Here is a 12,784-nt window from a genome sequence, read left to right on the forward strand (position 1 = left end):
GATAACAAAGAACTCAATAAAGAGGAGACAGAAAAGAGGACCATTAGGACACAAATGTTTATGTGATTTTAACCATTACAACAGTAGTTCAGAAGTATCTCAAATGTTACATTGAAGTCGGCAGTGTTACAAGAAAAAAAAAGACAGGCAACAGTGAGGAGCCCCAGAGCAGCACGCCCAGGGCAGGCCATGCTTCCTCCCTGCGGGGCGGGCGCTCCCCGGAACCCTCCCTCCCGCTCCCTCTCCTCTCCCGGTGACCCCGCTCCGAGGCCCGCGCCCGAGCTCAGGCGACCCCGCTCCGGAGGGGGCGCCCGCGCGCAGGTGACCCCGTCCAGAAGGCGGCGCCCGCGCGCAGGTGACCCCGCTCCGGAAGGGGGCGCCCGCGCGCAGGTGACCCCGCTCCGGAGGGGGCGCCCGCGCGCAGGTGACCCCGTCCAGAAGGCGGCGCCCGCGCGCAGGTGACCCCGCTCCGGAGGGGGCGCCCGCGCGCAGGTGACCCCGTCCAGAAGGCGGCGCCCGCGCCCAGGCCGCCCCTCCGAGCGCGCGCTCAGGCCTCGTCCTCGCCCTCCTCCTCCTCGAACTCGCCCTGCTCGTCGGCAGTGGCGTCCTGGTACTGCTGGTACTCGGACACCAGGTCGTTCATGTTGCTCTCGGCCTCGGTGAACTCCATCTCGTCCATGCCCTCGCCCGTGTACCAGTGCAGGAAGGCCTTGCGCCGGAACATGGCGGTGAACTGCTCCGAGATGCGCTTGAACAGCTCCTGGATGGCCGTGCTGTTGCCGATGAAGGTGGCCGACATCTTGAGCCCGCGCGGCGGGATGTCGCACACGGCCGTCTTCACGTTGTTGGGGATCCACTCCACGAAGTAGCTGCTGTTCTTGTTCTGCACGTTGAGCATCTGCTCGTCCACCTCCTTCATGGACATGCGGCCGCGGAAGATGGCGGCCACCGTCAGGTAGCGGCCGTGGCGCGGGTCGCACGCGGCCATCATGTTCTTGGAGTCGAACATCTGCTGCGTGAGCTCGGGCACGGTGAGCGCGCGGTACTGCTGGCTGCCGCGGCTGGTGAGCGGCGCGAAGCCGGGCATGAAGAAGTGCAGGCGCGGGAAGGGCACCATGTTCACCGCCAGCTTGCGCAGGTCGGCGTTGAGCTGGCCCGGGAAGCGCAGGCAGGTGGTGACGCCGCTCATGGTGGCCGAGACCAGGTGGTTGAGGTCGCCGTAGGTGGGCGTGGTCAGCTTGAGCGTGCGGAAGCAGATGTCGTAGAGCGCCTCGTTGTCGATGCAGTAGGTCTCGTCCGTGTTCTCCACCAGCTGGTGCACCGAGAGCGTGGCGTTGTAGGGCTCCACCACCGTGTCGGACACCTTGGGCGAGGGCATCACGCTGAAGGTGTTCATGATGCGGTCAGGGTACTCCTCGCGGATCTTGCTGATGAGCAGCGTGCCCATGCCCGAGCCGGTGCCGCCGCCCAGCGAGTGCGTCAGCTGGAAGCCCTGCAGGCAGTCGCAGCTCTCCGACTCCTTGCGCACCACGTCCAGGACCGAGTCCACCAGCTCGGCGCCCTCCGTGTAGTGGCCCTTGGCCCAGTTGTTCCCGGCCCCGCTCTGGCCTGCCGGGGGGAGACACTTCCTGTCACTGACGGCTGGGCTAAGTTCCTTTTAACCATAAACCCCTTAATCAGTGTTCCGATAAGATTAATTTGGGTTATCGCCCAAATGTGCAGACATTAAAGTATTTGGTCATGGATATAATTATAAATAAGGAAGGCTATTAGAGGTGAGGGGAAACTCGCTTTAGCTTATATTAAGATTTAATCAGCACTCAACTGGATGTCCTTCATACTTCCCCAGGCAGTCACACCCCTCAAGCTGAGCTGTCCCTGTAAAGTGAGGCTCCCACGCTATCAGCTGTACCAGTTACTCACCAAACACGAAGTTGTCGGGCCTGAAGATCTGGCCAAAGGGTCCAGACCTGACGGAGTCCATCGTGCCCGGCTCCAGGTCCACCAGGATGGCCCGAGGTACGTACTTGTTCCCTGCGAGGGACAGAACTGGACTTAGACCTGCCCGAAGAGAACTCTGAAGAGAAGGGCGTGGCGCCAGCTTCCTGCTGCGGCACTGCTGTGGACCCCCAAACAGAGGCAGGCGCAAGACCCACCGAGTTCTCACAGGGTTCATTTGGCTGTGAACTGGGGATCTCACAGAAACACCCCAGAGAAAGTGTGAATCCAAGCCCTTCAGTCCACCCTCCCTTAGGGCCAGGCTCCCAGGGTCAGCCCCCCAGGTGAGAGGGGTAAAAAACTAGAGGCGCGGAGGCTGAGGCAATCACCAGTGGCTTCGTTGTAGTACACGTTGATCCTCTCCAGCTGCAAGTCGCTGTCTCCATGGTAACTGCCGGTGGGGTCGATCCCATGCTCATCGCTGATGACCTCCCAGAACTGAGAGACAGTAAAAGGTTGCGCTTAGCCACGCCCACCCCTGCGTGGCCGAGACTCACAGTGAATAGACGCCCCCCGCGGGACTCGGTTCCCGCCACCCAACCTTCCAGGGGCTTTAGCGCTGGGTGGGGCCCGCACAGCCGCGGGACTGTATTTTGCAGGGGCAAAACGTTGAAATCTGGCGTTTCCCCCGCGTACAGCTGCTCCTGGCAGAAGTGAGAGTCTTTGGGGGTGGGAGGGACCAGCCGCCGCACCGCCAGCACCCGCCGCGGCGCAGCTCGGAGCTCAGGGTCACAGCAGCGGGCGCCCTCCCGAGGCGGGCGCGCAGGGAGCCCAGTCGGCGCGGACGGGGTGGGCGGGGAACAGGGGCCGGAGGGACCTGAAGGAGGGTGGTTTTCGATTCAGAGCACGTCCTGAGATCTCAAGACAATCGCTCTCCTCCCCTCCCCCCACAGCTCGACTCGGGCTCAAGCGAGTAAAATCAATTCTCCGCGCGTGCCGGCGCCTCCCGCAAACACGGGTGCACAGCCTCGCAGACACTCTGGCGCCTTTTCCAGGCCCGTGTTCCTGGCTAAGTGGAGAGTAGGGAGAAAGCGGAGTGACCGGGATTCCAAATGAGTTCCAGCAAAAATGAAAGAAAGCTCTCTCCCCCTCCCTCACGACAGTCCACGCCCCACTCGGCTGCGCAAAGCCCCCCGGAAGGCCTGTGTTTGGAGAGCTCCGGGCCTGCTCAGGATGCCGTTGGCGCCCAGGAACCCCGAAGAGCTTTAGGCCCGGGCCCCCGCCCCTCCCGGCCCACTCCCCAGCGCGCCCACCTTGGCGCCGATCTGGTTGCCGCATTGGCCCGCCTGGATGTGCACGATCTCACGCATGGCGCTAGCTAGCTTCTTCTGGCTCCGGTCGGCGTCTGGTCAGTCTGTCCGTTCTCCCTTACACACCCACTACGGGGCCACAGGGAAAGAGCTTCGGAGCCGACGGGCTGAGAGCGCCGGCCCAGCGGGCTCGGCCTTTTATGCCAGAAGGGTGGGGCGGCCCGCGCAGGCCGCGCCCCCAGCCCGAGCCCCCCAGTCGCGTTCGCGCTAGCAGTCTCCAGGCCCCGCTGACGTAATGCTTCAAGCCCCAGGGACTGTCCAGGGGGCTGGACCATGGGCCCGTAGCCAATCAGCACAGGTTTGCAGGCCGGGCGAGGAATAGGGGCTCTGCGGAGCAGGGTGGGGGCCTGCGCATTGTGTAGGGGTGGGGGTGGGGTGGGGTGGAAATACAGGGTACTGAGAACTGGGTGTGGGTGAAGGAGCCGAGGACACTGAATGTGGCAGGCAGGGAATGGGGGAAGAGCTGGCACTGGATAGGGGACGCAAGGGGATCGGAGCAGGTGGAGAGGCCGTCAGGTGCGCCGGAAAAGAGGGCGATTTGCTGCGGGTGCTGGCAGGTGGTAGGGTTGAGGTGGCGAAGGTTGTGCTGCCGGCGCCGACTGGGGCGCCTCCTCCGCCAAGGGCCAGATATCCGTAAGCCCCCGACCCCCGTGAGACCACTGCCCCTTTCCCCAACCCTAGAGGCCAGCGACTGTTCAACGGCCGACCCCTGGCCGCACAGAGCCTTGGGAGAGGACAGGCGGGCGCAGAGGAAGTCGTGTGTAATCAGGGTGCTGGGGTGTGAAGAGCCGCGATCCTGGACACCGGAGGCTCGAGAGCCCCAGGATGCCCTCCGCTCCGCCCAGCATCAGCCCGTTCTCTTTGTCTCTGATAAGGGCCTCTAGCGCCCTCTCCGTGGCTGCAGCACCCAGGGCTGGGGCGACCCTCTGCTTTCTCCAGGCCCGCTCGACCCTCTCCAAGAGTCCACAGATCCTCCGCTAGCACCAAGGACCCTCCACCGCGCGGGTTGGCTTTTGTTCCTTGGAGTGGATGGGGTGGGTGGGCTAGGAGCGCAGTCTGGACTGTCCAGCGGTCAGAACGAGGGTGGGGTCCAGGGGCGGGGCTAAGGCAGAACAAAGGGCTCATAAGTGCGTGGGATGCCTCCCACAATTATTTAAAAGTCACACCCCAGGTGCTCCCCGGATTTGGGTTCGGTTCATTTATTGTCCATTGTGGGCCTGGGTTCCAAGGGTGGTCATCTTCCATCAGGCTCTGGATCCCACAGCGGCCACGCGGTCCCCAATCTTCCGGCTGCTGATGGGGAGGCGGATACGCCTAAAAACTGCGGCACTGCGAGGGAGAGGCCCCCCGAGACCCGGCGAGCGCACAAAGTGTGTGCGCAGACTCGGAGTACCCACCCTCCTTCAAATCTACAGTTTCTAGGTAGTCAAAGAAGGAGCCGATCACTTTGTTACTTTTCGTGTGAGAGAGACAGAGACAGAGAGGGAGACAGAGAGAGACACACAGAGAGAGACACACAGGGAGACAGAGACACAGAGACAGAGGAGAGACAGAGACAGAGAGGGAGACAGAGAGACACACAGAGAGAGACACACAGGGAGACAGAGACACAGAGAGACAGAGAGCAGAGACAGAGACAGAGACACAGAGGAGAGACACACAGAGAGAGACACAGAGAGACAGACAGAGACAGACGGAGAGAGGAGAGAGAGGGAGAGAGAGAGAGAGAGAGATGCTGAACCTGAGGGCGCAAAGGGCGCCTGGAGCGCTGCACGGGCTCACCGCCCACCCGAGCCCCGCGGCTCCGCCCGCGGCGAGGCGCCCCCGCCCCCGCTCCCGCCGGAACTCCCGCGAGAGCAGCGGGAGGCCGGGTCGCGGCGGGGAGGACACCCTCCCGGACCCTGGGGCGCGCCGTCAGTCAGCGCCTCGCTTTCCCGCGGGGGGCTTTCAGCTCCCTTCCGGGGCGCAAAGAGAAAGAGCCGGAGCCCGGCCGGCCCTGCCGGGCGCAGAGCGACGCCCCGGCGCCGAGGCCGCCGACGCTGCCGCCGAGCGTGGGCGAGGCTGCGCTCGGCCCGAAGGCCCCCCGCTCGCCCCGCCCGCCCGGGTTCCAAGGATCTGGGGCTTCACCCCGAGTTTCTGCTCCAGCTCCTGCGGGCGCGGAAACGTCAAGGGCAAACGATCCCCAAAGGTCACACAGCAAGTTAAAGACGGGGCGCGGCCGCAGCGGCCCCCCGCGCCCCGGCCTCGGGGACCGTGACCCACCCGCCGGTGTCCGCGCCCGCCTGGAGCTGCGCGCGGGGGCCGAGCCGCGCCTCCGCTGCCGGCTCGGGCGGGCTGCGGGCGCCGGGGAGGGGCGAGGGCGGGGAGCCCGCCGAGGTCAGCGCCCCTCGCTCTGCTGCGGGGCCGGGCGCAGGCGCACCCGGGTCGCGCGTGTCGGCCGGCGGCTGTGTGGTGAAGGGCGTTCGGGACGCGGCGAGCCTGGCACTTACCCTCCGAAAACCCGACGCCCGGGGGGCTGGGCGCTCTGCTTCAAGGTCCGCTCCTCTTGCCTACGTTTTGCTCGTGCCCCCCCCCCCCCCCCGGCCTTAAAAACATGGGTGACACTATTACAGACGTCCCCCATCCGCCCCGGCCTTTGCGCCCCTCCACCCAGCCCTCGGACCCCCCACACCCACCTCAAGACCCGCCTTCGCCCTAGCCGGCCTGCCCCTCCCCGACTGGGAGTTGGGGTGCCGCGCTTTTGTTCCCCACAGGCACTGACGGTGTGTGGGAAGGTCACCTGCCGGTGACGGCCAGTCTTGAGGCCTTTCCGATGATCTGCTCACCCTTCCCTGGTCCATGGAGTTCCCGAGAAGGGGCTTTCAAAGCAAAAAAGCTTAGTTCTCAGCTGGGCCCTCCTGCGTTTCTTTTTGTCTGTTTCTTACACACAATTTCTCTCCACCGAGGTCGCTGCATCCCAGACGTGAAGGTGTCAGGGCTGGAAGTCCATCATCGCTTACCTGCCGTTAGTTTTAATGATGTGCCAACATTGCTAAATTTTCCCTTCCTGAGACAATTGTAGAAATAACTTAGTGTAAAATAAACTCCAGCATTTGTTTTACGCATAACTGAACTAAGATACCCCCTAAGCTATTAAAATTATATTTGCTCTCACAACTTTCAGAGTGCATTCGACGGCAGATTCTCAAGTGATTTTTGCATTTCTCCATTACACACAAAGTCGTTGTTTTAATTACTTGAAGTTTGACAGAAAGGAGGCAATGCATGGCTGATCTGGTAATAAAATTTTAAAGCATTGTTTTCTTAAAGCAAGATATACCCTTTTTTACACACTTACTGAAATGACAAGACAGCCAGCTTTCGGGGTTCCCACTCCCGCCAGCTTTCGCCACTTAATACCCGGGTCACAGCCGGGCCGCGCGCCCTGCCGCCGGGATGCACGCAGTTTCCTAGGCAACCGACACTTGGCCAATCAGTGAAGAGGAACTGAAAGAAAGAGACTGCGGATCCGTCATTATTTCCGACATACCTTCTCAGTGCTCTCCAGCTACAAAGATTGGAAAGCTACCAATCCTAACATTTAAGTAAAGGAGTCAAATGCTCGGAGGATTGGGGCTGGGAAGCGCTCGGCCCTGCAGTGTCTGCGGGAGCGGGTGGGGCGGTTCCGGGACCACAGAGACCTGCGCTTTCTCAGATTTGTCGTTCCCCTGCTTGCATCCCACTGTCCGCCCCCTTCACCCTGGGTGAGAGCCCGCTGCTCCGGGCAGAGCCTCCCATGCCCGCTGCTCCCGGCGGAGCCTCCCCATGCCCGCTGCTCCCGGCAGAGCCACCCCATGCCCGCTGCTCCCGGCGGAGCCTCCCCATGCCCGCTGCTCCGGGCAGAGCCTCCCCATGCCCGCTGCTCCGGGCAGAGCCTCCCCATGCCCGCTGCTCCCGGCGGAGCCTCCCCATGCCCGCTGCTCCCGGCAGAGCCACCCCATGCCCGCTGCTCCCGGCGGAGCCTCCCCATGCCCGCTGCTCCCGGCAGAGCCTCCCCATGCCCGCTGCTCCGGGCGGAGCCTCCCCATGCCCGCTGCTCCCGGCGGAGCCTCCCCATGCCCGCTGCTCCGGGCAGAGCCACCCCATGCCCGCTGCTCCCGGCAGAGCCTCCCCATGCCCGCTGCTCCGGGCAGAGCCTCCCCATGCCCTTTAGTGGAAGGACTGCCTGGGTGGGAACCTCGGAGCCCTGCCCTGCCATCGCTGGGCGCGGTGCGGACCAGCCGGCCCAGGTGACGAGAGACTAGAACGCAGAGAAGGTTCTGAGAAAGCAGCTCAGTGTGGGCACATTTACTTTTGTTCCTGAGTGAGGCAGTCTGTTTTCCTGCGGCCGGCGTTCCGCTTGGGTTTAAATGGCCTGAGTCCAGGCCGGGATTGCAGAGCTTTCACAGAAGAGATTGCCTTCTTTGTGCCGAGGGAGCCCGCCCGGCTTTCTCCAGCACCGCTTCCCTCTGTAGGCGGCCTCCCCTCCCCCACGCTGCCGGTGATTTGTGAGCTTCTTAGGTGGGGGGAGGGCAGGCCAGAGAATGCTTGCTCTGAAAATCCTCGGGAAATGGTGTTTTATGATACAGGGCCAGACTGTGTAGAAAACAAACAGAAGAGTAGACAGTACCCATTAATGAAACATTATAAATACTACAATTGACAGGGCTCCCTTGCAAAGTGAGGTCCCTGAAATCAACAAGCGTATAAATAAATCCCTTCTGACATGAATGAGTACACACAGGAGGATATGCTGGAGGAGCCATTTTCAGCCTCAGGGGCAGACTGCTGCAGAACCGTGTGCTGGCAGGAATGGGGTCCACAGGATGGAGTGCTGGCAGGAATGGGGTCCACAGGATGGAGTGCTGGCAGGAATGGGGTCCACAGGATGGAGTGCTGGCAGGAATGGGGTCCACAGGATGGAGTGCTGGCAGGAATGGGGTCCACAGGATGGAGTGCTGGCAGGAATGGGGTCCACAGGATGGAGTGCTGGCAGGAATGGGGTCCACAGGATGGAGTGCTGGCAGGAATGGGGTCCACAGGATGGTGTGCTGGCAGGAATGGGGTCCACAGGATGGTGTGCTGGCAGGAATGGGGTCCACAGGATGGTGTGCTGGCAGGAATGGGGTCCACAGGATGGTGTGCTGGCAGGAATGGGGTCCACAGGATGGTGTGCTGGCAGGAATGGGGTCCACAGGATGGTGTGCTGGCAGGAATGGGGTCCACAGGATGGTGTGCTGGCAGGAATGGGGTCCACAGGATGGTGTGCTGGCAGGAATGCCACTCCACAGAGAGGCTGTTTCACCAGGGGCTGCTGCTCACAAAGGCTCCACAGCTTGCCATTTCTCTTCCAAATCTGCCCTAGACCTTTGTTTGCCATTTAAATAAAATCAAAACATGCATATTTAGATAGATATACACAGATTCATATAGTAACACCTTTGCCTCTTCCTTTTAGATGCCTAGTGGGCATTGATTAATTATGTTTTCAAAGCAGAAACAGGCCAGCTCTGAGTAGGAACTCTTGACATGCCCAGCCTGCTTTTGAATGGCCACCACATATTCATAACATTTTTCAAGAAAATAATGCATTAAGAAAGCTTCTGAGAGAACTCACTACCTCTTTCCAAATAACCCCTAGAAAGGAAATTTATCAAAAGATTTAATTTCTCATTTATACTCCAAAAAATTGAAAGAGTTTCAAAGAGATACTTGTACACTGTGTTCATACAGCTTTATTCACAGCAGCCAAAATGTGAAACAATCCTAAGTGTACATCAACCCATGAGTGAATGAACAAAACGTGGTATATACTGGCAAAGAAAAAAATTCAACGGAGTACATTTGAAGATCTAATTGGCTTTATTAAGCAATTCATGAATCGGGCAGCATCGCATCCAGCAACTAGAACGGTGCACTGATGGGTGGTACAGAGTGGAAGGTTTCTACCCGAAGAAAGGTGAGGCAAGGGAGCTATTAACAAAAGAAAAGAAAGGGTTATATTTAGACTAGGACACCATCTTTTTGGGGAAAAAGGAATGGCAAGGGTTTTAATCATGCAGTCTGCCTTTTCTCTCTGTGGGGAATGGAGAGGACCCACAAAACAAACTGCTTCATTGGTGTTGACCAGAAAATTCCAGACCAGTTGATTAAGATTATGTTTCTGGGGGAGGTTGAAGCAGCAATTATAACCACAGAACCAGCTCAAAATGGTCTATCCTGTTTAACCAGATACTGAGTTGCTTTGGGGAGACTAGACCAAAACTGCGAGTCTTGCAGCCAAAGCATAAGCAAAGGAGAAAACTTTGACCCCCAGCTGCACCCACAACCAAAGTTTCTCCCCGCCTCCCCCTAAACCAAAGGGCCTGGATATAACTGGATCTTGAAAGCTGGAACCCTTTCAGAAGCAAAGGGTCATTTGTCCGGGAAGAGCTGGTGTTGACACCCCTTACCATCAATGGCCAGCTCCAAGGCCCTCCAATTAAAACCTGCCCCACCAGCACTTCCGCATACCTGTTCCCCTCATGCCCTTTAAAAGCCCACCCTGAACCCTGGATTGGGGAGTTTGGGTTTTGAGCATTAGCTTCCTCCGTCTCCAGTTCTCCGGGTGGTGCCATTTATAATAAAATAGCCAACTTTCTCCACTGAGATTCTCAGTGTTTCATGTTTGGTTCTGCTGGCTCCAGGTGAACAAACTTTCTCTTCTGTGACACAGTTAGATCAGGTATTAAATCTAGGTTTAGTATCATGTGCTTTAGTGCAAGTGACACCATTTTGGGCCTGTGGTTTTCTCTTTAACACTACACACAATGGAATATTATTCAGTCTTAAAAGAATTTAATTTCTGACACCTGCTATAACATGAATGAATGAACCTTGAAGATATTATGCTAAGTGAAATAAGCCAGTTATGAAAAGACAAATACTGTATGATTTCATGAGGTAACTGTAGTAGTCAGATTCATAGAGACAAAATGAATGGTGGTTGCCAGGGGCTGGGGGAGGAGTAATGGGAAGTCAGTGTATAGTTCCAGTTCTGCAGAAACGAGATCTGGAGATGGGTGGATGGTTGCACAGTGTGAATGTACTTAATGCCACTAAACTGTACACTTAAGAAAAAACGTTGTGTGCATTTTACCAGAATTAAAAATAAAAATTTTTTAAAAGTTTAGTTTCTCAGTATCTCCTAAATATCGAGTGGTATTTTTTTTTTTTTTTTTTTTGGTCTTGGAGCTAAAACAGTGCTCCAATTTTCTCAACAATATATGACCAGGATGAAAGGGCTCATCTGTCCTGCGCACAGTGGGGGCATCAGGGCCACTTCATTGCAAGGCTCCCAGCAAGGAGAACAGGAAGCTATTGCTTAAAACCCCATAACACCCCAAAATCCCCAGTGGCTTACAATTAGGGAATTTTAAAGGCAAAAAAAAAAAAAAAATCATGAATAAGGGGTTCAGGGTCATGGGCTGGGCTGATTGGTCAGTTCTTGTGCAAGCTTCCGCAAGCTTCCTCATCTGATTTATTTAGCTCTTGGCAGCACCCTGTCTGGAGCTTTTGTGGCTGTGGCCAGGTCGTCTTGAGGCGGGTTAGTAAGAAGCTAGGAAAATTCTTTGGCAAGTGGAACGGGAAATCGAGACGGCTAAACAGATGACCAAGCAACTTACAGCCAGATAATAAAATGCAAGATCTTATCTTCCCTAACCAAGGACATTTAGGAGCAAATGGTTTACACATTCCAGACCATGCCGGGGTAGATCTGCCTTGGTCCCGCTGCTCCCTCTTCAGCGATATTTGTTGAAGGTGAAACTGACCAGAGAAGGACCCTGACTGCTCCATAGGCATTTTTGATGAATCAGCATATTAAAGGACACACCTGGAAAGCTGATGAATATTCTATTGAGATCCTCCCCTGAGACCTCTTCTAAAATTCCCATCTTTAGAAAACATAAAACCATGCTTTCTCTTGAGCATGCCCCAGCCTTCCTCCCTCACCCCTTCTTCTCACAGGGCGTATCTTGGCTTTCTTTCTCCTAAGCTATAAAGGTTCCCAGGAGACAGCAACCAGGGGAGCAGCGGGCAGCGGCAGTGTGTCTCGGGCTAACCCCGCAGACCTGTCTCCAAGGGCCCTCTTTTTGCATCTATAACTTGTTTCCTGAATCCACACAGCACAGCTGGCTCCTTCTTCCACCTCTGCTGTGACTTTCTTTCTAAAGGGCCAAGGAAGCCCCACCTGGACTCACTCCTGTTGGTATGATCTTGTCTATTCTATTTTAAGCCCTTCCTTTTTCACACTGTTCCCAGCTTTAATAAACGTACTCTCAAAATCACCTGAACTTGTGTCATGAAATGTTTCCTGACTGCAGAGTGCCCTCTGCTGAACAAGCAGGGAAGCTTACCAAGAATTTCATACATAAATGACACTGCATTTTCTCTATGCCATTGTTTCTATTGCAGGGGAGGAAAAATTGTTATTTTTTTTTTTTTTTTAAATGATGGTTTGTGGGGTTTTAAAAAATATATCTTTATTGATTTCAGAAAGAGGAAGGGAGAGGGGGAGAGAGAGAGTTGAATCATCAATGATGAGAGTCATCACTGATTGCTGCCTCCTGCACACCCCGACTGGGGATCAAGCCTGCAACCTGGGCATGTGCCCTGACCAGGAATCAAATCTTGATCTCCCGGATCCTAGGTTGATGTTTAACCGCTGAGCCACGCCTGGCCAGGCTCCTCTGTTTTTTGAGGTTCTTGGTGGAGACAACCCAGTAATAAAAAGGTTAACTGGAAAAAAGCAACAGAAGTTTAATAATATGTACACCTCTCATATGCATTGAAGAGTCCCAAGAAAACTGAGTAACTCCTAGAAATGGCCCAAGCCATCACCTTAAGGACAAAAGAAGAGGTTGGGAGGTTATCAGGAAAAGCAGAGTAAACAAGGGAATGGGTATTATGTAGATTTAGGTCAGTGCTTCTCCAGGGTGAGAGTCCCTACAGGCTCATCCTCCTCCAGCTTCTCCTGCGTCTGCCTTTTCTTAAGAAAAACCAGTTGAAGAGAGAGTTAGAGATGGTGGGGGACTGAGTGGGAGCTACACTGACACTCCTGGGACCAACTGGAATTACAAATAATAGAGAAAAACCATCCTGAATAATCAACTGCAACTGAAGACAAGCTGGAGAGCAGCCTCACAACCAAGGAGGAAAAGGGGAGACCACACAGAGACAGGTAGGAAGTGTGGAGGTGTGAGAGGGCTGGCTGGGCTCCCACAGGCAGCAGCTGAAGGTCCTGAGGGAGATCTCAGCTTTGGGGGGTTCCCATTGAGGACTCTGGGGGCCTAAACCCCAGGCTGGGCTTCCCAGTCAAGAGCACCAGAACTGAGAAAGGTGCTCACATAACATCTGGCTTTGAAAAGAAGCCAGGTTTCTGTCTGCCAGGGAGAGACAGCTGGAAATGCAGGCACCCT

General features: G+C 56.5%; 1 protein-coding gene across 1 annotated transcript; it reads right to left on the reverse strand.

The window, feature by feature from the left end:
• Positions 1 to 38: 38 nt before the first annotated feature.
• LOC107540743 (tubulin beta-2B chain) lies at positions 39 to 3,427 on the reverse strand. Its single transcript, XM_016217571.2, has 4 exons — positions 3,252 to 3,427; positions 2,328 to 2,436; positions 1,924 to 2,034; positions 39 to 1,608 (listed from the first exon to the last, which is right to left on the reverse strand). The coding sequence occupies exons 1-4, from the start codon at positions 3,306 to 3,308 to the stop codon at positions 548 to 550; spliced, it is 1,338 nt and encodes a 445-aa protein (XP_016073057.1). The 5' UTR covers positions 3,309 to 3,427; the 3' UTR covers positions 39 to 547.
• Between the last annotated feature and the right edge of the window lie 9,357 nt (positions 3,428 to 12,784).

The sequence above is a fragment of the Miniopterus natalensis genome, chromosome 9, assembly GCF_054644295.1.
Source record: "Miniopterus natalensis isolate mMinNat1 chromosome 9, mMinNat1.hap1, whole genome shotgun sequence".
NCBI lineage: Eukaryota > Metazoa > Chordata > Mammalia > Chiroptera > Miniopteridae > Miniopterus > Miniopterus natalensis.